The sequence below is a fragment of the Pelodiscus sinensis genome, chromosome 21 (genome assembly GCF_049634645.1).
Source record: "Pelodiscus sinensis isolate JC-2024 chromosome 21, ASM4963464v1, whole genome shotgun sequence".
In the NCBI taxonomy this organism is placed as follows: Eukaryota; Metazoa; Chordata; order Testudines; family Trionychidae; genus Pelodiscus; species Pelodiscus sinensis.
In genome coordinates, this window is record NC_134731.1 from 1,756,469 (window position 1) to 1,783,673 (window position 27,205).

The 27,205-nt window shown below is 55.6% G+C and overlaps 1 protein-coding gene across 6 annotated transcripts in view; it reads right to left on the minus strand.

Annotated features, from left to right (window-relative positions):
• Positions 1-352: 352 nt before the first annotated feature.
• Positions 353-27,205, minus strand: part of FLOT2 (flotillin 2) — a 28,084-nt gene continuing 1,231 nt past the window's right edge. The window contains exons 2-11 of one of the 6 annotated variants that reach the window (XM_075904524.1): positions 16,600-16,681; positions 10,660-10,750; positions 5,328-5,451; positions 4,914-5,032; positions 4,531-4,644; positions 4,328-4,447; positions 3,514-3,728; positions 3,156-3,339; positions 2,854-3,003; positions 353-2,531 (exon numbers count right to left, since the gene is read on the minus strand). In XM_075904524.1, coding sequence (XP_075760639.1) covers positions 2,493-2,531; positions 2,854-3,003; positions 3,156-3,339; positions 3,514-3,728; positions 4,328-4,447; positions 4,531-4,644; positions 4,914-5,032; positions 5,328-5,451; positions 10,660-10,750; positions 16,600-16,681 — 1,238 coding nt within the window. In that variant the 3' untranslated portion in view covers positions 353-2,492. Of the gene's footprint in view, positions 2,532-2,853; positions 3,004-3,155; positions 3,340-3,513; positions 3,729-4,327; positions 4,448-4,530; positions 4,645-4,913; positions 5,033-5,327; positions 5,452-9,822; positions 10,633-10,659; positions 10,751-12,603; positions 12,695-13,617; positions 13,637-16,599; positions 16,682-27,205 lie in introns of those variants that run through there. The other 5 variants (XM_075904525.1, XM_075904527.1, XM_075904526.1 and 2 more) reach the window with 5 other exon arrangements.

Here is a 27,205-nt window from a genome sequence, read left to right on the forward strand (position 1 = left end):
CCCCCACGGCTCCTCCCCAGCACCAGGCACCGCCTGGTTTCCCAGCTCTAGGGGTGCTGCCCGAGCAGGGCCTGAGCACCCAGGCTGACACGCGGAGGGAAGAGGTGCTTAGTAAATGCTGGAGGGGGAGGACAGCATGGCTCAGTGGCCAGGCCTGGGCAGCTGGCTCCTCATCTCTGCCGTGACCCCGGGATGCGGGCCCGGGGCTCAGGCAGGAGGTGCCATGCGAGCTGGGACTGGGGCCTACCCATCTCTCAGCAGACGCAGGAGGCCAAGGGCCCGGGCCGGCAGGGGGAGGAGCTGCAGGCACTCGGCCAGGCCTGGCCCCGCCACAGAAGAAAGGAGACAAAGCTGGCAGGTGCAGCACGGTCCCGCTGCTCCTTTATTACGCGGCGCAGCGCGGCGGTGCGGTCATGCACGTCCCCATGCAGATACGGCCGGGCAGGGCAGCCAGCTCCCGGCACCCACAAAGCAACGTCCAGATACAGAGCGGTGTGGCAGCGGATCCCCCGTCCAGCCCGCTCCCCCCGGAGAGACGCCCAGGAGGGCAGCGGTGCCTTCGCTCGTCTCCCCGGCAAGCCCCGCCCTACAGTCCAGGTCCCGTCACCCCCTCCCCTCCCGCCGGCCAGGGCAGACACGGCTGGGGCATCTTCCCGAGCCGCCCCCCAGAGCAGGCAGTGGGACCCGGGAGCAGGCGTTCCCCAGGAAAGCAGCCGGGCCCTGTGCTGGCCCAGGCGGGGCAGAGAGCAGGAAGAAACGGCGCAGAGGGCAGGCCGGGGGTCCGACTTGGGCAGGAAAGGACACTGGAGTCCTTGTGCCACTGCCAGAGGGCACAGCCCAGGGTCAGTAGCAGAGCAGCAGGGGCTGGGGGTGGGGATGGAGGGGAACTGGCCCCAAACCCTGGGGGCAGCCGGTCTGATTCTCACCAGCTCGGCCCCACCTAGCCCCCAAGGGCAGGCTGATGGGCTTGGCATCTCCGCCCCCCAGCCAGGCTGCCTGTGCCGTGTCCTGGTCCCCTCCTCTAATCCCCCACCCGCCTTCTGGCTGGTCCTGGTGGCTCCGCCCAGGGAGTGAACATGGACACGTGGCCCTCAGACCAAGCTGCGTCCCGTGTTCCCGGGGAGGGATCGCACAGCACTGAAGGCTCAGGGGGGCTACGGCAGAGACCGGCACTTGCCCCCACTCGACTGCAGCCCGCTCGGAGCCAGACAAGCAGCAGGGGACGAGGCGCTGGCGGGGGCGGAGGGGGCTGGGACTGACAAGGGGACAGCCTTCGTGCTGCATGGCCCCTGCCACAGTGGGGCGGGACACACCCAGCGCCAGGAAGGGCTGGGCGTCGCCACCCTGCAGCTATGGGCAGCGGCAGCAGCTCTTGCTGGACTCGCCCGTTCCTGCTGCTTTCCTGCCTGACACCACGGGGCCCCGGGGCTGAAATCCACAGGGCCCGACCGTGGCAGAGCAGCCGGGCCACAGGAGCCCCAGCGCCCCGGGGGAACGGCAGGGAGAGGCCCCGACTGGCGATGGCAGGGGAGGGAGGGGGCAGGAGATGGAGCGAGGACCCTGGGCCAGTGTTCACCAGAATGCAACGAATCACCATCCGGCATCACGTGGCCGAGCCCCCAGGCCCCTGCGCTACGCTGCACGGCGGGGCGCCAGCTGCGCCGCTCAGCTCCTGCCAGCCCTCTGGCCGCACCTCAGCGCAGGCGGCCCGCAGGGGAGCAGCACCTTCGCCTGGGTGCCCGACGGGGAGCAGCGCACCTGGGGAGGCGGCCGGCTTCGTGCTGCCGAGCGGCACGCACCATCCGTTTCCCTCGGGGGCAGCTGCCTGACGCACACGCCAGCCAGCCTGTCTTCAGAGCACCGCACCTGCCACCCCTCCGGCCATGCCGCCCTGCCCCAGGGACACAGCCCGGAGAGATGGGGCACCGCTCCTGCCGACCTCGGCCCAGCAGGGACAGGATAGTGACTCAGGCTGGGCAGGGACCATGGCCCCTGCAGCTGGCTGGGCCGATCTCGGCAGGGTCTCAGGACGCATGCCCTGGCTAAGTTGTCGTCAGAGGGTGGCTCCTCTCCCCCTGGCCCGGCCCCTTCAGACCCCACAGAGGGCCTGTGAGCCTGGCTCGGTGCAGCCTCGCGGTCCCCGTTCTGCCTGCCCAGGGGCAGCAGGGGAGGCCAGCCAGCAGGTGAGCACAAGGCCGTGGGCTCACTAGGCCCCGCGTGGATCTGACCCTCCAGCTCCGCGCCTCGTCCCCTCTCTGCCCCCGCGCCAGAGGCTGCGGCGCCAGGCGAGCTCAGTGCACACTTACACGGACAAACCAAGTCCCCTCAAAGAAAAAGGCCAATTGAACATGCATCCGCCTGGCCCTCCAAATAAGGCACCAGAGCGACAAAGGAGCGACCCAGGGTCCGGTAGAAAAGGGCTCCCCCGTGAAGGCAGCTGATGTCAGAGTGGACAGCGGGAAGCTGGCCTCTGCGCCCCAGGCTGCTCGGCCTCATGCCTGGGCACCAGTGGCCTTCTGGATCAGGGGGATCTGCGGGAGGGGAGAGAGGCGGTTAGGAAGGAGGATGGGGAGGGAGCCGGCCCCAGGCTCTCGGGCTGAGACGCTGGGGACAATGGGGGGGGAGCCTTCTGGGAGCAGGGAGCCATCAGGGACATGCCTTGGAGCTTTGGGGGGGGTGCACAGAAAGCAGCCCGCCCCCCAGCAGAGTACAGCAAGGGATTTCCTCCTTCCCTTCCGGGACTCGGCCACGAGTCAGGGGCCAGCAACGCTCCCCGGCGAGTGGCGCTCCCCTGCACCACGCACTAGCCCACAGGGCGCTACGGACGGGTCTCCCCGCCCAGGCCCAGCTCACCTTGGCCAGGTCGACCCCGGTGAGGGCGTGCACGGACGCCGGGATCTCCGCCAGCAGGCGGTTCAGCTCCGACGTCACCTTGCTGCCCTCCCCGCTGAGAATAACGATCTCGTCCACTTTGGCCAGCGGGGCAGCCACCCGGGCGGCAATCTGCGGAGACCGGAACGAGCCGGGGTTGAGCGTGTGCCGGCTGGCTCCGGAACGGCTCAGGCGGCACCTGTGAGCCCCCCCCCGCCCAGCCCAGGCTCTCGCCCCAGCCGCAGCAGCGCCGAGCGCCACGGGCCGCGTGCCCAGCCGCTCACCTGGGGCAGCGCGTCCAGCACAAGCGCCAGCTTGGCCGCGTCTCCGTACTGCTGGTAGGCCTCTGCCTTCAGCTTCATCTTCTCCGCCTCCGCTTTGCCAATGGCTTGGATGACGGAGGCCTCGGCCTCGCCGATCTTGCGGATCTTTTCTGCTTCCGCCCGCGCGATGAGGACCTGCTGCACCCTGCAAAGGAGAGCGCCCTGCTGGGACCGCGCCAGGGTCGTGGGCCCACAGGCGGCTCCTGAGCCTGGCTCCGGGCACTGGCGGGGCTCGCAAGGGCCCAGCCCCTGGGGCCCACGTTTGCTCCCACGTGCCTCAGGCTCGAGGCACCGGGATCCTGGGCCGGGGGCCACTCACTTCTCGCCCTCGGCGATCTGCTGCATGCGGTGCGCCTCGGCCTCGGCCGGCCGCTTGACGGTGGCGATCAGCTCCTTGTCCATGCGGATGATCTCCTTCTCCTCCACGTCGATCTGCTTCTTGCGCTGCACCACCTCGATCTCCATCTCCTCCTGGCGGATCTTCTGCTGCTCCCGCGCGCCCTGCAGCTCGTAGGCCAGCTGGGCCTCGGCCGTCTGCACGCGGAGAAAGGCGCAGCCTGGACTGGAGCCCACAGCACTGTGGCTGCCTGCCCCGCCGAGCGGAGCCCTCAGGCACGCAGCATGGCAGATGCGCCCCACTCCTCTGTGGGGACCCCCCCGGCCCAGCCTGGAGCCCCAATCTGACCCAACTCCAGCCTGGCAGATCTGGGAGGAGCCCATGTCCTGTCCCTAGAAGGCTCTTCTGCCCCAGCTAGCCCCTCCCAGGGGAGGAACGCACCACACGGGCCTGGCCAGGGCCTCCACAGCCCCGCCCCGCCGGACGCTGTGTTCCAGCCCCATGGAGCAGCTGGATGCTTCAGGGCCCGGGCCTCTGCTCACGCTCCAGCTGAATCCCCGGGGGACCCCCAGCTGCTGTCAGACTGGGGAGCTGCTGCCCCATCTGACCCAGCCAGTCAAGGTGCTCTGAGCATTTCTCTTCCGCCACGAGCCTGGACCTGCAGCCCCGAGCACCCAGCACGCCTGCTGCTTCGGACCCAGGGCCTGCCGAGACCGCAACTGGCCCGGGACGTGGCAGCTGCGAATGGACTCTCCGAGTCAGGGGCCCAGCGAGGGCAGCCCCCGGGTGCTCTCACCTTGATGTTGATCTCCTGGCTGAAGGCAGCTTTCTGCATCTCGAAGGCCCGTTTGGAGTCGGCCGTTTTGGTGTCCGACATGAACTTGACGTCCAGCATTTCCCGCTTGCACTCCGCCTCCTGCGGGAAGGGAGCGGAGCAGGCTCAGGCGCGAGGGCAGGCAGCCTGGGCCGGCAGCCCCGGGGCAGCGCCGCCAAACATACCCGAATGCCGGCGTCTCGCTCAGCCTCTGCCACGCCGATGTCGGCGTCTCGCTGGACCACGGCGGTCTGCGTCTTGCCCAGAGAGCTCAGGTACTCCACCTTGTCGTACACATCCTAGGCAGAGGGAGATGCGGTCACCACGGCCGGCACCCACCCTCCTTCCAGGCCCCCAGCGCTCAGTGCCAGGCAGTGGGGGAGGGAGGAGCGCTGTGGGGCCCGGCTGGGCGTTTCACTCCAGCGCTCTGCGCAGAGGGCACGCGCGGTCCCTTTCGTAGCAGCCGGGCCCGGCTGCTGTGGGAACTCCACAGACTGGGCCCCACAGCCCTTTCCGAAGCCAAGAGGCTGGCCCTGAAGCGCTGCCCATGGTCTCAGCCCAGCAGTACCTTGATCGTAAAGCTCAGGATCTCGATGCCCATGCGGCCCACATCCGGAGCTGCCACCTCCCGCACCAGCTTGGCAAACTGGTCCCTGTCCTGGTAGATCTGCTCCACGGTGAGGGTGCCTGGGGAAGGAAGCAGAGCCACAGCATGGCTGCGGGAGCACGGCAGCGGGCTTAGGGGTATCAGAGAACCAGGCCCCACATTATCCACTGGCTGCTCAAGAGCTGGGGAAGGGGGCAGGCTCAGATGGGACGGCCCAGCCACTAGCTCAGGCTTTGCCTGGCCTGACTCCATCTCAATTTCAGCCCTTCTCCCAGCGTCCTGGCTGGTCTCTCCTGCCGGAGGCTGCAGCCAATGGGAGCAGCGAGCGAGTGGGAGCCTGGACAGACCCGGGGATTCCCTCGCGTCCCCCCACACCTAGGATGGATCGCAGGTGCCCCTCCAGCGTCTGAAGGACCACGTTCTTCACGTCCTGCACGTTCTTCCCCAAGAACTGCTCGCAGGCCACGGCCAGCAGCTCCCTCTCCGTCATGATCTTCACCTGGGGAGAGGAGAGGCGCCGTGAGCACAGGCAGCCCGCAGGGACAGCCAGCCACACGCTGCCCCCAGGCTCTCCGGGCCGTCCGCTCCGGAAGAGCCAGCTGTGTCGATCTGCAGGATGCGCTGCCCACGGGTGCGGAGACAGAGGCCACGGCCGCCGACTGCGAGGCGGACCCTGCCGCTCGCTCCACATGGCGACTCCACTGGCTGTCACGATGGCTGGTCCAACGCACGCGCCTCCCGTGCCCAACGGACCGGCCCAGAGCCACAGACTGCACCGGGGAGAGGCTGACACAAGGGGCACCTGCGAAGGCCATTTCGCTCCCTTCCTGCTTCTCACTCTCCCACAGCAAGGCTGACAGAGACCGCGCAGAGCCAGGCGCGCCCCCGAGCACTGGGAGATCCGCGTTCCACGCAACGACCCCCACGCGAAGCAGCGCGGGGGCTGCCCAGAGGCGCTGGCTGTGCCAGGAAGCCTGCAAGCGGCGCAGACGGGGACCTCGAGCAGCCCGGGAGACACGAGAGTCACCTCACAGCTCTCGTCACACCCCCAGGCCTGGGAGAAGTGGCTCTTCCCATGGGAGCCCGAATTGCCAAGCGCACCGGGCAGAGCAGGGACCAGTCCTCGCTCTAGTCAGTAGGAATCCTCCAACCCTCAACGGGTAACACTAACCGGTGGGGGCTGGAGCAGCTCCCCGCCTGCCCCGGGCAGGGTCACTGCAGCCCCACGGGAGGGTCTCCTCTGTCCAGCCCCTGTCTGTGGCGAGCTCAGCCGGGCCCCTCGCTGCAGGTTACACACCGAGGAGCGGGGCTGGGGTCCCTGCTCCCAGGGAGGCTTTGCTGCAGTACAAAGCTTTTTAAAGTCTCCGTTTCACCTCTCTCCTGACAGCTCAACTCTTGGCTCCCGGCAGGCAGCGGGAGGGGCGGCCCTGCAGACTCGGAGCTAAGCCAACCCGCGAGCCCAGGCGCTTCTCAGGGCACGGGGCATGAACTCCAAATGGCTGGGCAGCGCCCCGAGCCCACTGCCACCCGGCGCGGACAGCCTGTGGGCCACGGAGCCCCAATGCCCAGGCACCGGCCCAGCCTGCCCTGCGAGATGAGGGCCGATCTATGCAGGGCAGGTAGATATAGCGGCAGTGGCCGCCAGGGGCTAATCCTGGGGAAGTGCCGCCGTTTTACTGCCCACCCCTAGGAAGCAGGGGCACCCCCTTGCCAACGCCTCGCCGTGACGCCAGCAGCGTCTTCTTCAAAGCACGAGGGTCACCGATTTACGGCAAGACTCTGGACGCTGCCCCTCCCCCCGCGCGATCTCACTGCTGCTGCGAGTCCTGGCCTACGCTCCCTCGGGCAGGCGGCTTCCTTCCTGCCTCGGCCTTGGAATGCAGCGGCCACGAGGCCTCTGAGCTCCCTGAACTCGCGAACCACTGAAGCCCCCCTCCCCGCCGCCGAGGCCAGGACGCCTCCTAGCAGCAAGCCGCTCCTTCCTGCGCAAAGGAACCACACAGAGCAGAGGGCCGGGCAGGGGGCGTCCCACCCCACAAAGCCCAGTGCCCAGGACAGGCTGCCCTCGATGGGGCCAGACTGGGCTTTCCAACGTGTCCGGGATGGAGGCCACAGAGCACAAGCGACAAGGCGACAGTCGCACCGACATTGGTGAGACAAACGGCGTCTGCAGGCCCCCAGTCTGTGACACCAGCCAGCCGCACAAACACCAATCTCGGAATCGTGGAATCCTAGGACTGCAAGGGCCCTCGAGAGGTCGAGTCCAGCCCCCCACCCTCGCGGCAGGACCCAGCACTGTCTAAATCACCCCGATAGCATGTATCTAACCTGCTCTTAACTAGCTCCAGGGACAGGGATTCCACAACATCCCTGGGCAACTGATTCCAGTGTCTAACCACCCTGACAGGTAGGAACTTTTTCCTAATGTCCAACCTAAACCTCCCTTGCTGCAGCTGAAGCCCATTGCTTGTCCTGTCCTCAGAGGCCAAGGAGAACAAGTTTTCTCCCTCCTCCTTGTGACACCCTTTTAGACACCTGAAACCCGCTCTCCTGTCCCCTCTCATGTCAAACAATTCAAGGGCTTTCTAGCAGGCGTGACGGTCCGGTGCCTCAGAAGCGAGTCCCGTTCAGCGAATCGGGCGTTCTAGCACACTCCTGCTCCGGTTGGGTCAGTGCCCCGGGCCAGTCATGCGATTTAAAAACGGTGAATGTCACACTGAAATTGGAAATGTCCCGTGACTGCAGAGATCCTGACCCGACGAGCAGTTGTGGGGTGTGCAGGGTTACTGCAGAGGGTGTGCTACTCTTACTTCTGTGCTGCTGCAGCTGCTGCTCTCTGGCTGCCCAGCTCCGAAGGCAGGAGTGTAGAAGTAAGGGCAGCAATACCGCAGCCCCCTAAAATCATCTTGAGATCCCCCAACTCACTTTTGAGCAAGATCCCCAATTTGAGAAGTGTTGGTCTCCCCCTGAAATCTGATTTCCGGAGGGAGGGGAGGGGGGTATAGTCCAGATTTCACTGCTTGTGATGTGTTTTTCGTGGCTGTGATTTTTGTAAGGCCCAAGGAATCAGCATTCCCACTGTCAGGTCAAAGCAGCAGAAGGCACAGCATCAAAGCAGCACAGGCACAAGCCAGCCAGCTGCAGTTTCGTGTGAGGGCACAGAGCAATTTCGCAACCTGCGAGGCACAAACCCCTGTGCCCCAAAGCATCTCCTGGACCCAAGAAGTGATGTGCTTCCAACACATTTTCCATGCAACACAAAGGTCAACGCCAATGTACTTTAAAAGCCTTTCCACTGGAACGTCATAAAGCTACAGAACACTAGAGCTGGAAGGGACCTCAAGGGGCCATCAAGTCCAGTCCCCTGCAGGACCCAGCACCGTCCAGACCATCCCTGACAGGTGTCTGTCCAACCTGCTCTTCAATATCTCCAATGATGGAGATTCTACCCCCCACCCCAGGCAATTTATTCCCATGTTTAGCCACCCTGACAGGTAGGAAGTTTTTCCTAATGTCCAACCTAAACCTCTCCTGCTGCAGTTTAAGCCCATTGCTGCTTGTCCCGTCCTCAGAGGCCAAAGAGAACAATTTTCCTCCCTCCTCCTTATAACACCCTTTTAGGTACTTGAAAACGGCTCATGTCCCCTCTCAGTCTTCTCCTTTCCAAACTAAAGCATTTATGGAAACACGTGTCTTAAAACCTACATGGGACCCTGAGGAGTCCTTTAAAATTACACCCCAAATGGTTAAAAATCCTTACAATGAATTCTTGATCCAGAGGACTGCAACATTTCCATTGGGGTTCAATGTTTGGCAGCGAAGAACAGTGGGTGCTATGAAAAGGCACACAATAAATCAAGGGAGGTCTGCACTGGATTTTAAAATGGGACATTCAACAGAGAGATCCACAGCAAATGCCACTAAGCAGTTCTGAACCGAAAGCAGCACGGCAGTCGGCAGGCAGGCTCCGTCCTGGCTTGTGCTAGATCCCGGCAGCACCCCGCTGCGGCTCTGCACAAAAAGTATCCCTGCTTGCCGGCTCCTAAATTACCTTTAGTGCAGAGTCACGGCATGGGGAGCTGCCGGGACTGAGCCGGCCTGCCGGCTGAAAGATTTACTCGCAGAGCTGTGCGGGGGCCCGGGGACAGAATGCCCGTAACTGGTGGCATTAACCAATCAGCACCTGCTTGTCAGTTAATCGCTAAACCCGAGACACTATTCCTGCCCTAACAAACATGTCTGCAGTCAAGTAGGAACAAGTGGTTTGCCAAGACTGAAATATACTAGCCAATAACAGCACCTCCCGTCTGACAGTCTCAAAGATTTACAGGCATTAATGACTTGCTGTGCGGAGGAAGGAGACACAGCCACTGGTTAAACGACTTGCTAAAAGTCGAACAGAGCCTGGAAGAAATCTCCTAACCTGCCCAAGCCACATGACTAGGCGCTCTGAAGCATCCGTGTGGCTCTAGGTTCTCTCTGGTGACTGAGGTGTGCAGCCATTCTGCTGTGCGCAGCACTCTGGCAGGGCCAGGGCGCTCATGCTTGTTAGAACAAGGCAGATGGGTGGCAGTAGAATTTCATGGGTTTAAGGCCGTTTGCGATCTTGCCAAGAAATGGAGCAAAATTTTCTCATGAAACCCCCAAGCCCAACAGCTGCAAAACAAGTAGATGACGTTGTTTCTTGCTAGTGGAGTAAACATATGGCTTTTTGGCGCCTGGCCCCACCACACAGACACGACCAAAACCGCAGAGTAAAGCTCCCGCTCCTGATACATGAAGCGGGCCTAGCCGTGTCCTTTCCCAGGGATGTGATTGTGTACACACTGTTTGCGCAAGAAGCCATGTGCAACGCTTCAGTTAAATGCACCTTGAGAACCATTTCTGCACGAACCACCTGGTCTAAGTTCACGTCCCACTGAAAGACGGGCTGTGCAGAGCTGCAGGAGACCTCGTTTTGTTTGGTCTTCAAGAGACGTCTTGCTACCTGACCGGCAGCAGAACGCAGCACCGAAACGTGACATTTCCCTCCACAAACTCTCCAGGGAGCAGACTTTGCATCTCAGAAATAAATCCCAAGTCAGTTTCTTAGCTGAGTTTTACACCTACGAAAAATAGGAGTTTACAGTTCAGAAGCAACAGACGTTTCCTATGCATTGTGCCAGAAGGCTCACTACGATCTGAATGCAACTCCAGCACAAGAGCCTTGTGGTTTTCTTTTTAAACACATTACACACATGATGCAGGGATTAGGTCTTTCTTTACATCTGTAAACCACCACGTAGAATTATGGTGCTGTACAAATGCCTGTTAATATTAATGCAAAGCAGCAGGACTGATGCGATTTCAGAACAAAATGGTTCAGCTCTGGGAAATGAAGAACAGAGCTCAAGAGGAGCTGTGGCACACTGCAGGTTTCGGAAGGAGGTCACCCCACCAATACACACCCCATGAGCCGCGTGAATGAATGCGACAGAACACTGGAAAAGCGGTTGTGCTCTTGTGGCAGGTGGGAGAAGTCACATTCCTCCCTCGTTCCACGGACATGCTGTAGTGTAACCGACAGCAGGGACAGTGCTGCCGCACAAGCATTCGTTCCAGAGCAGCTAACCTCTGCTCCGGGACTCCAGCAACCTTCTAAGAGGAAAAAATTAGGAGGTAGGTTAGAGACATGCATTCCTGAAATGAGGTTTTGGAGTTACTGTACCTGTGCCACACCTGTGACAGTTAAAGCTACCCCCTCCGCCGTCTCTACGTCCTCACACCTGGGCTGTAACGTCATTATCTCTAGGGAAATCCTGCCAAAAAACGTAGAACATTTGCACGTTTCCAGTTACACACTGTCAGCTTTTCCCCTGGACCTCCTGCCCCTGGCTACCTGCCACACTTCTTACAGGTAATGTAAAGGATGCTGTGCAGTGACGCAGTCCACAGAGGTCATGCTGGCCACAGAAGTAAGATTTTCAGATAATGCGCAGACATTTTCTAAACAGAGAAAGGCCTGAAGCCAGACTGAACAAGATCACGGGATCCCTACTAAGCTAACTCACAGGATATTGGCTAACTCCCAAAGGCCCCTTTGTCTAAAAGCTTGTATATTACAAATTGCCCAACCAATAGGCAGCAAATGATCGGCTTGGTCAGCGTCGGTCATTGAAAAGCCCAGTCCCCGACTGAGAAAGCCCAGCTGGATTTCACGTCAACAGCTGGAGTACCTACACAGGCGCCAACAGTCAGCAAGAAGCGTTCCGAGAAGAGTTACAAGCACGTGTTGAAGACATCCTGGTCTGTCGTCCCTCCCAGTCCCACTCTCCAGGCCAGGAGCTGATTTTTTTAAACAGCCCATGTTCGGACAATCGGGCAGTGATTCCCAGGTGTGTGGGCTACCCCACACCAGGTGCAGGAGTTTGGCACGTAGGTTGTTGCTTGCAGTTCCAGGCATCTGGGCAGGCTTTCCTCTTTCCTCAGCGACTCCAAGCTTATGAAAAGTGAGCTCTAGGGCCACAGCTACTCTTCAATATCAGCCAAGCAAATGGGAACTTTAAGCAGCTGGGCGGTCACAACCCGATCCTTTCTCCTCTTCATTCCACCCAGTGGAGTCCTGCGGGGGAGGACCAAAGTGTGCAGGAGGGCGAGGGGGGCGGATTACAAGAGCAGAGGAAGCTGCCTATCAGAAGTAAGACAGAACCATAGAGCTGCGTATCCTAAATTCAGACACCCCTAATACAAGGCATGGGAATTCTGAAACAATTACTGGAGACCCGGCTAGCAGCACTAAAGCCAGCTCTGAGCCAAACCAAGGATGCACAGGTCAGAAGGGTGATGTCAGCAGACGTTAGTTCACACGCGTACGCTATGAGTAAGTAGCAGGATCCACAGAATAGGCCACGTTACCATTCTGTGAAGTCATTCAAATGTGCTACAGTGAGTCCGCACTCTGCACAGCCGAATTCAACCGGCCCACAGGCCTGGCAGCCGACTGTACAGACCCTGCTGTCCAGTGCAGACAAGTAGGAGTCCCGGCCACGTCTTTATAGCCAGGACTAGATGGAACAGTTAGGACGAGGCTGTAGCTGTGTTAGGGGACACTTAACAGACCCCCCCCTCTGCTGCAAGCTCTACCCAATGTGGAAAGAGCCCCCAGTTCTGCTGGAGCTATAGCATACAGGAGCCCGGGGAGCGGCCCAGTGGAAGGTTCAACTCCTGGATAAATACCAAGCACTTCCATAGATGTTTTAGGCATGGTACAAGCATCGGTCACACGTGGAGCCGGGTAAGACAGCGTTCAAGATGGGCATGCGCTCAGCACGGGAAAGGAAAGGGCCCGGCGTCACCTCCCAGTCTGTCTTCCCCTGGCATGCGAAGAGCACCGAGCCACCGGAGGAGAGAGTGCAGCCTGGCAGGAATGTCTGCAGCATTACTGAAAGGAGCCAGCATTGCAGTGAATTTGGAATACGTCAGTCGCATCTCTCTACATTACCTGTAGAGCTATGGAGTGCACCACGAGGCAAAGGCCAGAGAAGGGGCCTAGAGAGGAGGTGGCTGTTGTCCCACTAGAGGAAAAGTTATTTTCTGTTATCCTGCTGCTGCTGCTGAATGGAAGGGGGAGAAGAAGGTTAGACACAAGGTTAGGAAGCTGGTGGGTTATTACCTGTGCAACCCCTGTTACGTACAGTGGGACCCCCTCCGACGTCTCAATATTCTCACAGCGACAGAGGATGGTCATAACCTCCAAAGACAGTCTGAGCAGCAGTAAATAAGGGTAGGACAGCAAATACACAAAGCAGTTACCAGAGAATAATAGACAATGCAAAGGACAGACGGGACTTTCAGGTTTTCTCTGTCACTTCCCGTGGCCCCCTCCCACCCCCCATTGCTAACACTGCCGGGCAGACTGCCATTAGACAAGCCCCTGCCTCTCTGCCTGGCGGAGTGGAATGTGCCACTGTCTAGTAGCGACATTTAGCTTGTATAAGGGTAATATGTTTTGATCTGAAATTCTGGCTCTAAACCACGTATTTAGTGAGTCTGCAAAACAAAGCTTCCTGCCACCTGGACATTGCTGCTACAGCCTGTAGGGATTTTCTGACAGTGCCTGTTCCGCAAAATCAATTTTTTTCAGGGAATTTTCAATTTTGCCAAAACATTCATTTTTCCATTGGGAACATAAAGCGACAGGGCCTGGCAGGCTCTTGTCAGTTTCATTTTCGTCCTGCTGGGAGAAAACGAAATTGACAAGAGCCTGCCAGGCCTTCTGATGATGTATTGAAACATTCCAGCCCAGGCCTCCACATTTGAAAGTTCAGATTTTCGTCTGCAGAATAATTCCAAGGCTGTTAATTTTTGCCCTGAACCCAAGATAAAATGTTTTATGAAACCTCAACATTTCATAGAATCTCAGAACCACAGAGCTGGAGGAGACCTCAGAAGGTCATCAAGTCCAGCCCCCATTTTCTGACATGGACATTCGGTTTTCTGATCAGTGTTAATTACGACTTCCTTTTCCCAGCATTCTGGCAACTGTGTAATAACTGAAATGACAGTGATTGTAATTGTCCTGGCTTCACCTTCTGACTGGTAATCTCCTGTGGAGATTTTCTAGTTCAAGAGAAGGAAAGTCTTGTCCCGTGAGGCAAATGTGACAGCAGCAAGCGGCATTACTTACACTGCTTAGGGTATCTGGGAGGTATTGGCTCTTGAAAGAGCCACCAAAGCCTCCAGCCAGGTCTTGACATGCATAGCAAGGCGACTCTGAGCTCCCTATAAATGTGTGCAAGTGACGTGGTCTACACTGTGCACCTTACAGTGGCATAGCAGTGCTGCGGTCGGGTACACGGTGGAGCCAATCTGTTGCCAGGACGGAGCTCTCCTGCCACGAAAGAAAAGCATCCTCCATGAGCAGTAGTTTGACTGGCGTGAGCGTGTCTTCCACCAACAAGGCCTTGTCCACACCTCTGGCTTTTCATCCGCAAAACTTCTGGCAGGCTGGAGTCTGGGGGCTTTTATCCCACGCTCCTGACCGACAAATGTCTGACTGATGAAAGTGCAGCATAGACATTGCCTAAGCCCATGCTCCTCTTGTAACAGTCGGGAGACCCAGGCTATTTCAAGTGAACGATTCGCATTTGTATTGGGGCAACACCTAAAAGCTCCATTCAACTGAAGAGTGCACGTTTAGTCAATTACAATCCCTCCCCCACACTTTTCCTTTCTAGACAATTCCTCAGGACCCAGGAGTTCAGATCATTCCTCCCTGGGGTTTCTCAAAAAAGGAGCCGCATCCACACAAAGGACAGAGGCACCTGTTCAAAGTGTAACTGTTCTCCCGATGCCCATGTGGTATCCGACTGCTGGGGAGAGCTGGACACCAGTTCTAACGTGTTGCATACTAGGGATGTAAGATTCCATTTCACCAGCCCACCACATCGCACCACGGGCAGGGGGAGTGTTGGAGCAGCCCCCATCCACGGCATGGTGTGGTGGGCCCGGCTGGGCCTGCTGCACCATGCCACAGGTGGAGGGCTGCTCCAGCCGGGCCAGGGAGGGCCCGTTGCACCACACTGCGGGTGGGGGGGCTGCTCTGGCCGGGTGCCAGTTAGCCAGTTACCCTGCAAGCATGCCAGTAAGGCGAATGCTTACCATGTAACCGGTTAACCCTTTACATCCCTATTGCATGCCAGCTGGGCTCTTCTTTACTCTCCCAAACGACACAAGGCTACTAGAAAGTCCCTGTTAAAATGGCAAGTGTTAGCTGACAGTCTCCACATGCCGTTGGAGTGCTATGATGCCCTGGCATTGTAACACCTCGAGTGGCAGCCACTAAAAGAGACTCTATTACAGGTGGAGTAGTGATAGAAATGTAGCCCTGCTCGTCTGGTGTAGCTGAAACAAAAGACAGGACTGTGCAGCACTTTAAAGACTAAGAAGATGGTTTATTAGGTGATGAGCTTTTGTGGGCCAGACCCACTTCCTCAGATCAAATAGTGGAAGAAAATTGGCATGACCATATATACCGAAGGGTATCCACTATTTGATCTGAGGAAGTGGGTCTGGCCCACGAAAGCTCCTCACCTAATAAACCATCTTGTTAGTCTTTAAAGTGCTGCATAGTCCTGTCTTTTGTTTCTATTACAGGTGGTGTGACTCATTTGCAAACAGCACCAGATGAGAGCTTGTCCCCACAAGCTAACTGACCCAGTGTGTCATTTCCCTTAGGATGGAGGTGCACAGCAAGGACAGGAACATGCTAACTACATGGGACCGTGGCAACACACCAACCCAGAGAAGAAGTGGCATGGCCAGGCAGTGCACATTCACTAGAACCTTTTCGTCACCACTCTTATTGCAAAACCAAAAAGTCTCGTCTTTCCCCTTGTCCCTATTCATCGTAATGGACGTGGCGAACCCCTCCCCCCCAGGGTCAGCTGGGTACTACAACTGCTGCAGTCCCTGATGTGCAGGCTAAGCTCTTACATTAGGACAACAGCAGCACCATCACAGAACGTTAGTTCAAAGACTGAAGCGAAACTCAACAGCAAGCAAACCACATGGCTGGGAATGGGAGGGAAAGGAAATCCCTTGGTTTGGAACAGAAATCTGGGCCCAATCCCCACGTAATGATTCGTTTTTGCAACTACCAAGGGCAGCGTACCTTTAGGAAAATAGACTTGTGTAAAAGGAGGAGGAAATTGCTCCTCCCTCCATCCCTCTCCCCTATGCTCGGGTCACCAGCAAATCACCAGCCCCCTTCTCAAAAAGCTCACTTGGCAACAGCAGCCACATGGCTTGCCCGACAGAGCTTCTACGCATCCTGACAGGCAAACCAGGCAGCCGCAGAGGGAAGCCAGCCCCCCTGCAAAGCTCCTCTAATACCCTGGCACTGCATTTTGCCTCACAGCCGGGGGAGAGCAAGGGAAAGTTTTTACACGCCCCAACACGGACTGATTTTAGCAACATAGAAAGACAAATCAGTTCATTAGCAAAATGCAGGCATGGCCCCTCCTGCTTTGCTTTGGTTTTGAGGTATCTGGACAAAATTCAGCAATACATTAAGGGGGAGGCATGCAGGCACACAACAGCTGTCCGAAGAATACTGCAGCTGAAAGGAGACTGTCGTCATGTCACATGGGCATGTCTGTACAAATGATCAACATCGAGAATGCAGCCAGAGCCAAACTGTGCTGAGAACAGGCGGTTCCGGGGGTCCTGATTTGAACAGGACAACATTCATAGGTCGTTCATTTAAAACTGCAGTAAATATTTCTTCAGGACCCCCCGCACTCTCAGTCCCTGGAACTCCCAGCAGCAGAAGGCCAGAGGCTGAATCCGAGAGCTGGTAAAGGGACCTGTGCAGGTGTTAGGGACCCAAAAGTCATCCTGAAGGGGTGTAATTAGCTCTCGTGCTTCAGGACATTTCTCAAGGGCCCCAAGGGGCCTTCCCTCCTTCCCACTGCTCCTACAACTCTGCACAGCCCTTCAGAAGCGTTTCAGGGGTGCTTTGAAGCACATCTTGGCCATGGCTGGAGGCAGGATTCTGGGACCAGCAGTTTGATCGTGTTTGGCCAATTCTATGTTCCTAAAGGTACTGCAGGGAGCCTGAAGCTTTACCCACCCCAAGGACACAAGCCAGGGGAGAGCGTCTCCTTACCTTTGTGTGTCAGAAATGCACCACCAAGCCCAGGCCCAGCCTCCGAACACATACTGCTTGAGATCGGAGCCACAGCAGCCACCTGCAGCACAAGCGGAAAGCCCAGGTTGGTCAGAGCCACGCAGACTCTGCTCCCCGGACAGGTGGAAATAAAACCGAGCTTCCACAGAACCCTCCCCTCAGTGAGGGGCAGAGCAGCAGCCATCTGGAATATCAGCCTGTCCCTCCCCAAAGGCTGAGGAAATTCATTCCCAAGGCTTCCGGACGCCACAGGGACGCCGAGACAGAGGAGAGCTGAATGCAGGCCGATCCCCAGGACTGTGTACACAAAGGACATCTGTCCTCAAGCCCCTCTCTACACTGCTCTCCTTGCCCCGAATCGTCGGCCATTCAGAGCCGACCCAGTGCCCAGATCTGCAGGCGGCAGACTGCTAGGCCTCATCGCGCTCGTGCTAGAGCAATGCAGGCGAGTGGGGCGGCCATGCAGGCCTGTGGAAAGCCACATGTATTTGCAGCACTAAATACAAATGAAAAACCCATTCCCAGAGGCTGTTAGCTGGATGTCCTGTGCCCAGGACATAGCTATAGGGAAACGTCTGACAGGAATGCGATGTGGATTCCTTGTCTAGGCAGGATCAGGAAGCTGCGGCCCCTTCGCCTCTACTCAAAGCCGTTTTCACAAGGCTATTTTCTGAAGGCGAGTTTTCGCTCTCACCCTATTAAAGGTATTACAAACGCTGGCTATGTGCCATAGTGAAATCCACCAGGCTGAAGGCGTCTGTTTCAAAAGCAGTGCCATTTACTATCCCAGGCTTCTTTTCACACATCTAGCCAGTATTCTCTCAAAAGCACCTTATTAGGGATGTAAGAGCTTAAATGGCTAACCGGTAAGTATCAGCTTATTGGTTTCCGTTACTGTTTAAACTCTGCTAGGGAGCATAGGTGGCGAGCCTGGATCCCAAGGGGCCGGCTGGCGGCCTGCAGAGCCTGTTTAACCAATGCATTTTCCATGGCTTACACGGTTACGATTTTTAAACATTTTTCACATCCCTACACCTTATGCTTCAGGCTTCTAAAGCAACAACTTTAAAAACAAGCTCAAGAGCCGGGTTCTTGCAGGGGCGGGTGGGCATACCCTCTGCCCCTGGCAATACCTGTTGCTTTTCAGGAATATTAAGACTGCTTAGATTCTGAAGGCACCGCACAGACTCAATTGAAAGTTGCCAACTTGGTGTTTTTTCCATGAACTTCTTGTCATTGTCAGGTTTAAGATCTGAAACCAGTGAACTTAAGGGCCACTAGCTTAGATTGGCTTTGATCACTACTTGTGCACGCATTATTCTCCCACTCCCAAGACAACTGTTCCATGCCACTTGCCTGACAGCTGCTGGAAAACTACTCTGCTGAATCAGGGAAGACATAGGCCAAGTATGCACTTAAAAATCAGATCCACCTAGCTACGTCACTTGGAGCTGTGTGTATCCTGTGTGCCACAGTTAGATTAACATCACCAGCCCTGAGGAGGTGGCTAGATTGACAAATGTCAGAGGGGTAGCTGTGTTAGTCTGAATCTGCAAGAACAATGCAAAGTCCTGTGGCACCTTATAGACTAACAGATGCATGTCATACATCTGACGAAGTGGGTCTTTGCCCACGAAAGCTTATGCTCCAATAAATCTGTTAGCCTATAGTAGATTAACAAAAGAATTCTGTCTGCCTAGCTGCTGGCTCTGCCAGAGACGGCTTAGAAACCCCCCTTCTGGTGAAGGAGGGAGTGCCCATGCTGAGGCGCCGTAGTGAAAACATGCCGTCCCAGAAGCTGATTGGTACGACGGGTCCTAAAACAGATTCAAAGAAACGTCATCGAATCTCTCTGAGAACGGGAGACGACCTTGCTCAGCCAGTCAGACTCTCAGAACAGCCGCTGTCTGTTGCTTCTTAACCCCCTTTGCTGTCTGTTACACGTATAACACAATGTTCTGGAGCGGTACTCCCCGCCAGACCCGCACGTCGCACTGGCAGAAACGGCAGCCCGCCTCCCTTCAAACAGAAGTGATCGCTCTCAGACAGCGCAAGGAAACACGCGATTTAGAATCTTCGCCAAGCTGGGCAGCAGAAAGCACAGCGCTGCACTTGTGCACAGCAGATCTGGTGACAGGCAGCGCTGCTCAGTAAAATCATTCTATTGAACAGTGGCCAAAACAGGAAGAAAACATGGAAAGAAGAATTCAATCTGAATTTACTCATGGACGTGAACGGCCAGGTGGGGGCTTTAAATACAAGTTGCATATCTGGGCATGGTAGCACGCTGGGGTGCAAGAGAGTAAGTGGGATGAATTAACTGTTTTGAACCTAGTTCCCCAGACAATCCTGTCATCGGCTTCTCAGGGCCGGAAGATCAAGCGACAAAATACAAACAAACCGCCAGTGAAAACTTTGCAAATCTGGGAAACAAAAGCAGCACAGTGAGATATGGCGAGAAACCTCCTTTTCCGTTTCAAGCTCCCTCTTTCTTGACAACCATTCCACAAAGCACTGTGCCTTCCCCAGCACACTGGGGTACAGCAAACTCTGTAAGGGAGGCGTCATGCCAGACAGCACTTTCCCACCTGGGAGCCTGCACAGGGAAGCAGTCCTGCATTCAAGGCAGAAGAGTTCCCAGAGCCAACAGGAACTAGGCAGCCTGCTTCTGAGGAGATCCGATGAATTCCAGTGGTTCACGACTAGTTCCAGACACACACCTGAAATGCTTGCAGAACCACCGCAGCTCGGAGTCAGATACAAGAAGCAACAGAAGCCCATGGGGGAGAGGAACACACAAATGTTCAACCCGTAAGCCTCACTCTTAATGGGTGAGACTTACCAGTTAAGATTAGCCAGCAAGGTGTGGAGCCGCTCCTCCCTACTAAGGATGTTAAGAGGCAGATAATCCACTAACTGTGGAGTTGATAACATTTTTATCGACAACACAATTAGTTCATCGGGGAAGACTGCCTCCCTGCATGCTCGCGCCAGGGCCCGGAGCGGCTCTGCAGTTTAAATGTAGTAAGAGTTGGGTGGGCAGGCAGCCCAGCTCCTGCTACATTTAAACTGCAGAGGAGCAGCAGGGGTAGGCCCCGGACCCGGCGTGAGCTAGGACAAGGCAACCTCCTGGACTGGCACGAGCCACAACTGAGCTGGGATTGCTCAGTCCCGGATCATGCTGGGTCCATCCGCCCCTGTCCTCAGGGGGTCCCAGCTCCCTGCTCAGATCTCCCGCAGACAGGGGCTGCTGCTGGAGCAGCCTCAGCCCGCGGAGGACCTGGGCCCGCTGCAAGCAGAGGCTGCTTTGCGGCAGCATCCCATGGCCTCCAGCACCGCAAAAACCATGCTGGGGGAACTGGCTCCGGCTTCTCCCGGATACAGAGGCAGCGGGGTGTGGGGAGCAAGTAGTCGACTACTCACTCACTTCCCTGCTACCTATCGCAGGCGTTCCAGCTGAAGCCTGTCGGTGGCGTGCCTGGGTGCCCCACCTCTGGCAGTAGGGGAGCAGCTCCAGCCCAGCGAATCAATGGGGGGCAGCTCCAGCTGGGCTGGAGAGGTCCTCCCCACCTACCTCCCATGTAATCAATTAACTGATTAAACAATGTGGTTAACCAGTTACCCGGGATTTTACACCCCTAGTGGCTATGGGGGCGTGAGGCCAGAAACACAGCGATGGGGCCACACTGCATCAGGAGGCAGCTGTTGACTGACTTAGGCCAGCAAGCTAACAATAGCAGGCTCCCTGCTGACAGCAGACACGCCTATTGAGGCCCCAAGGCAGAGGGCCCCTCCCAGCACCAACCATCAACCAGCTGCATATTGTCTGCTGTAAGAAATGGGCTTTGATGAGCGCTGACAAGGGGAGCAGTGACCTTTGGCTGCATGGGCAGCAGCTCATCCCACTCCTTCAGCGGCCGCATGGAGAAGGTACCAGGGTGGGAGGGGGAATCAAACTGAGCGGAGAAAGGAGGGGATAGCCCCCCCCTGCACAAAACAGCTTCTCTTGTGTTCTTCTCACCAAACTCTGTGGGCAAAGAGGTACCAAGTCGTACTGTTCAGGAAGTACAGGTTGAACCTCTAGTCCGGCACCAGCCTTGGCCTGGCAGGGTTTCAGTTAGCCGGATGACCACTTACCATGGGCGTGGCCAAGCTGCCCAGAAAGTCTGTCTGCAGCCACCAGTCCTGGCTCTGGGCTCTGGGCTGTGATTTAGCTCCAATTTACCCCCAATGTCTTCTGAGAGCCCAGCAAGCAGCGGGAGTGTTGTGATGCTGCTGGGCCATACTAACCTCCCGTGGTCCAGCACCAGTAAGGTCCTGAGGGTGCAGGACTAGAGAGGTTCAACCCATAGAACAAATGGCGAAAGTCATTCAGTCTGTTTATTTTTCAAACCCACTGGGCTCCTTAGCCAAAATAACCTGAGCCATGTTTGAAAGTGTCAAAAAAACACTAGCAACTCCAGTGCAGAAAACTAGGGAGTTGGTTAATAAATAAAAACTTATTGAAAATAAGGATGTTAAATTGTGGTTACCTATTAACAGGGGGAGAGAGGGAGGCAGCGGGGAGGCGGGAGGAAGCAGATTGCACCCTGGAGACAGTGCTGGGGGGAACCGGCTTTTAAGCTGGCTCCCCTCAGCACTGGCTCCTGTTCCCCACCTTGCTGTGTCTCATAGAGGCAGCCGGGGGGGGGGGGGGGGAAGGGGGCCACAGGGAGCATGGGGACTCAAGCAATCCCCACTCACCCCGCGATAGAGCTGGGGGGGGAGGGGGGAAGCGACTAGTCTCTTCCATCCTTAATTGAAAAAGATATGATGGGGAGGAGAGAAAATGAAACTGGACAACAGACACACAAAGAAATTAACGTGCAGCCAAGTCAGAGTCTAGGCATAGAGCAAGGTCAGAATCTCAGGCACTGGTACAAAGCTGTGTTAAGCCTCGTCTACACGCAAGTCGTACCAACGTAGCTAAAATTAATTTAAACAGACTTAGTTAAACTAGTGCGAACGCCTGTGTGGACACATACTAAAAACTAGTGACACTTGTTTAACTAGCACCTGTAACAAGCTAAATGGCTGGAGGATAGGTTTAACATTTTTTAAATGATCTATGCAGTGAGTGCACTGCATTTGCGCTCTGTTAACTAACCTGTGTTCAACACTCACCTTGGAATGAACTGACGCATCTTGGTGTGTAGATAAGGCCTTGTGAAATATCCAGTCTATGCCTTGAATTTTACAAGCCACAACAAAGGCGTGCAACATTACACCATGACAATCTCATGCTAAACCCTTCCTGGAAACTAAAAGGAAAGGCCATAAGTCGGTGTTAAGCAAACCGAGCATGCAGAGAAGCTATTCCAACTCAGCAAGCACTTGACAAAAGAAACTTGGATTGCGTCAGCTGCAAAGAGCTACAGTGCTGCCTCCTGGGAAGGGCGGTGTCTCAGAAGAATGCAGATTACCCAGTTCGAGGCAATTACTGAATAACAGTATTAAGAGCTTCAGGGGATAACTGAGTTAGTCTGGTACAGAAAAAAACAACCAATGGTCTGGCAGCACTGTCTCCAAAACATGGAGATGGGATCACGAGCTTTTGTGGCCACAGCCCATGATACTATCTACATGTTGTGTTAGTCTACAAAATGCAACCAGACCAACAGTATTAAGGGTTGCCTTAGACTAGAGTCACACTGGGATTCACCTTGACAGGCTGTGAGGCTGCCTGGTGGACAGTGATAAACAGGTTTCAGGGAAAGAACAGTCCTGTATTGTCACAGTTTAAGAGTCTTGGCTAATCAGGTTTATGAAGCTAAACAGATTATTCTAGTACTGTTCTCCTAGCCGGTTTCCTTTCAAGACTTTTTAAACAGGAACCCAACAGAAGGTGCGTGAGAACGTCCCTCAGGAGCATGCACATTCTGAACACAAATGTAGAAATCTGATTCCAAAGGCAGGAGAGACAAAGGTAAAACACTCTCCCATGCAGAAACAAACAGCTGCCTGTTGCCCCTTCTGTTATACTATGCCTACAAATGTCGTAATTTATCGCAAAGCTAGGGAACTAAAGCATGATTTGTCAGAAGATCACGGGAGCTCATATTCGTCCTGCTACCTGCATATCATATTTGCAGTTACAAGTCAAAAAGGAGATATTTCTTTCAAGGAAAAGAGGACTAATCCTTCTCTCTTACATCGCCATGTACAAGAACGGGCCAGCCACCAAACATGGGCAACCATTTTGTTGCTGAACAGAACCCAGATTACTCAAAGGACAAGCAGAGTAAAGATGTGTTAGGAAGGCAAGAACCTATATCGATGAAGAAGGTCCATTCGATGTCATTTACTGACTGCAACCTCACATTAAAGATTGCTCATATAAGACATATAGTACAGGTTGAACCTCACTAGCCTGGAACTCTCTAATCCAGCAACATCCGTGGTCCAGCATGACTTGAGTTAGCTGTGTGTCCACGTATCCTGGGTGTGGCCAAGTTTCCCACGGCCCCGTAAAGGTTATTTACAGCCCCCAGTCCTGGCTCTGGGTTCTGTGCTGTTAGTTAGCTCTAATGTACCCCAAAATGTCTTCTCAGAGCCCAGGAAGTAGTGAAAGTGCTCATACTGCAACTAGACAATATTGGCCTCACATGGTCCGGCACCGGTCAGGTCCCACGGGTACTGGACTAGAGAGGTTCAACCTGTAACAATATGCTTGTATAAGTCAGGGCTACTCAACACGTGGCACACGGCCCACTTGTTTGTGGCCCATGGTGCAGTTTGGGTTTACGTGGGGCTCAACATCCGGCCTGCGCATGGAAGCCAAAACAAAAAAAAGTAGTCCATATAATGGCCTTCTGTTGATATGCATTTTAGTAGTTAAACTCCTGGATTGTCATTGCTCATTAAAAGTGCAGTCATATGGGTGGAAATCAGGTAAATATTGCATTTTATTAATATCGGCAGAACTGACTTAAATGGGGCCTGCGTGTTGTGTAGTCTTGTTTTAATCTTTGTATTCATGTCAGTTAGTATGAAAGAAACTATTTGCATATATATTTGCATGTCTATGCAACCACACTTAAGTTGCAGCCCTCACTCCCCCAAGCTTCCAAAGTTGAGTAGTCCTGGTATAAATATTACAGGGTCACAATTCATGACTGGCAGAATGCAGTAGTGCCACACACAGCTTAAACACAGGGAAGTCAAATAAGCTAGCCAAATAAACCCACCATCAACAGTGAGGATATAACAACAGATGGTCTGGTACCATTTTACAGACTAACTAAACATGCGCTACCTGACCATGTGTTATTTTTTCCTATACAGATTAACTGAGCTATCCCCTGCAACCAGCCAGGATATCGTTTGTTTACAAAATAGGAACTGCAGTATGATGGTCTTCCCTTTTACATTGTCCTGAAAAGCTTCAATGGCACCAATGCCTGTGGAGAGAAGCCAGCAGCCTCCATACCGGGCAGCACAAGGACTCTACACACCCTGTGTCAGGACAGTCGTGAGGTTATACTAAAACCAAACCACAGAAAACTCTTCACTTTGCAGAAGCTGAAAAGAATAACTTCAAGTCTGGATTTGAAAGTTCTAAGAAGCAATTAGGGATGTAAAATCCCATTTAAAATGTTAACCAGTTAACTGCTCTCTCCCCCTCCCTCCCAGAGCCGGAATGCCACGAATAGCTCATTTGCAGTGATCCAACTCGGGGAGGGAGGGGAAGGAATGAGGACAGAGTGCAAATCAGGCAATTCGAGGCTCTTCCAAAAGTTCTGGGAGGGAGGGGGAGGAACAGGTAAGTTCGTGGCTCTGGTGCTCAAGAGGTGGGTGAAGGGGACAGACAGGAGGGCTACAGGTGGACCTCCAGTGGGCCACTAGCTTCAACAGGCCACTGAGGTGAAGGAGGGCTACTCATGCAGCCCACCCACCATTCCTGGTTGCCTACCATGTCACGCAGTGGGTAGGTGGTTGCTGGAGTAGCCTTCCCCCTGCCCACAGTGGGTCCAGCCCTGCCTGCAGCGAGGGCGGGGGACTGCTCTGGCTGGGCCAGGCACCCGTTAGCCAGTTACCAGTAAGCATCAGCAGGTCAGGGTGATTCTTACTGGGTAATTTAATAACCACTGTGTGTCTTAAGAGGACCCCAGAGAAAATACCACCGAGTGGCAGAGACGCACTAACACTCAGCATTGATCTGTGCCCTTGGAGTCAGATTGCCAAATAAGGGCCTCAAGCAAAGGCTTAAGCCGCAGTTACCAAAGAGAGAGAGGACCGCTTGTTGGGGACTGTTGCCACTTTAAAGCGCTGAAAGAAAGCTGCCCCCGACATGGCATGTAGTGAGAATCCCTAACACTCAAATCTATTCCAAATGAAGCTTTCCGATTAAAATATGTCTGAGCCATCTTCCCAGCAAGTGAGCTCTCAGCAGCTTTAGGAAGGGGGCCCAATACAGCAGAAGACAAACCGGATCATAGCTCGGTCTAATACTGCTTTATCACACGAAAATATTCTCCACTATGATCTGAATGACGCACAGCAGGGTTGGAAACCAAAGTGGACCCAGGTTCTGCCGAGGTTGCTCGACGGATCTGGAAGCTAATTACTGAATGCTATGTCCTGGCACGCTACCAGCCCACCAGGCACTCAACACCAAGAAAAACACAGGGCTTCAGCACAATCAGAACGGTGCAGCCAGGCCCAGACTGAACACCAGTTGCAAAGCACTCAGGAGAGGAGGCGGCGTCTATAAGCACGCCAATGCTGTCAGCCTGCTCCTGAGCTCAGAACCAGAGCGCGTAGGAAGCAGGCAGGGGTTTGCACAGGACCTAGCATGGTGGGCAGTGAAATACAAAAGCGGGGGACAAAGGGGACATAGTGGGGCGGGGCAGGATCTGTGGGGGAGGGGTTTGTCCTGGATCCGCCTTGGGACTTCCCGGCTTAAGAGATCAACTGGAAGTGATTGCCACTGCCTGCTGGAGATTTCAGGATAAGGAGCAGATTTAGCTGGCTGCAAACCATGATGACATCGTTTCCCACACAGCAGTGGGAGTGGGGCAGCCCTATAACCCTGAAGTAGCCGCCATAACCCCAGATGTTTGTTTCCTCCAGGGCATGAGGAAAGGGGATTGAAGCTTTGCGGGCCAGAGTCCCTATCCCAAAACCCATCAGCTCCATCACAAAACCAGTGTGGGCAAAAGGATTTATGTAGACCAGTGGTCACCAACCAGTGGATCGGGATCTATTGGCAGATCTTGAAGCCTCTGACAGCGGATCCTAACTGGTTTGGCCCCATGGCTATCAAATGCCAGCACTTCACCTGTTCCTCCTCCCATTGCTGCGCATCTCCTGCCCTTTGCCTTGGAGCTGTTCCCCAGGAGCCTCCTGCTTGCTGTGCAGGAAGGGGAGGGAGAGAGGGGCACCTATCTGCACAGAGCAGAGAGGGGGCACAGCAGGACTAGGGCTAGAGCAAGTGTGCTGGCAGGGCCAGGGCGGGGGGAGCCTGCCTTAGCCCCGCTGCACCACCACCCAGGAGCCACCTGAGCTAAGCAGTGCCCAGCTGAGTCCACATCCTGAACCCCTACCCCAGTTATGAACCCCCTCCTGCACCTCAAGCCCCTGCCCTAGCCCTTAGCCCCCAGGCATCCAAACACCCTTCCAGAGCCTGCACCTAGAACCCCCTCCTCCACCCCAACTGCCCTCCCCAAGCTCAGCTCAGAGCCCCTCACACTCTAAATCCCTTAACCCAAGACCAGAACCTGCACCCAACCCTTTGCCCTGTCTGGCGAAAGTGAGTGAGGATGGGGGAGGGAAGGAGAGAGGATGGAGCGAGCAGGGGGAGGGAAGGAGAGAGGCAGGACAAGGAGCACAAAGGAGGTGGGACAAGGGTATTTGGGTACGAGATAGATCTTGGCTTTCACTTCCATTCAAAAAGTGATCTTGTGCTTAAAAAGGCTGGAGACCCCTGATGCAGACGGAGCTTTACTGAGCAATGATTATTATTTGCAGAAGCCCGCAACCCTGCTTGCCACTGCCCAAGCATTCCACGCAACCACGAGGGATCCAGCCATCTCCTCCAGGGTGCGGCATCCCTCCAGGGAACACAAATCCATGTTTGGAAAAAACTAGGCCCCCTCCCCCCCCCCCCCCCTAAGGCCTTGCCCTCCCCCTCCCCCCATAGGCTTTGCCCTTCACTCTACACACTTTGCAGCTGCAAATGCAGCCTAGATGAGGTTAGGGCATGACCACCACACGGGGTATCCCTACTCATCGGGCACAGTAAGAGACACCTGCTGCTTCTTCTGTAGCTACGGCACTGGATGAATTATAGCAGGGGCTCTCAAACTTGTGATACCAAGACCCCCCTCTCAGTTGCTCGCGACCCCCCAGGGGGCCCGGACCCACAATTTGAGAAACGCTGAATTATAGAATAAAGCTCACTAGCAAGGCTGCAGCCTGAGCGTACCACCACCAAAGCAGCAGGGTTTGGTACAGATGTGACCGTGGACATGTTTAAACAGTTAACCCACCAGCCCGGGCCCATGGGTTAATCCTCACCGATACACACAAGCCTCCCTCACCCCTC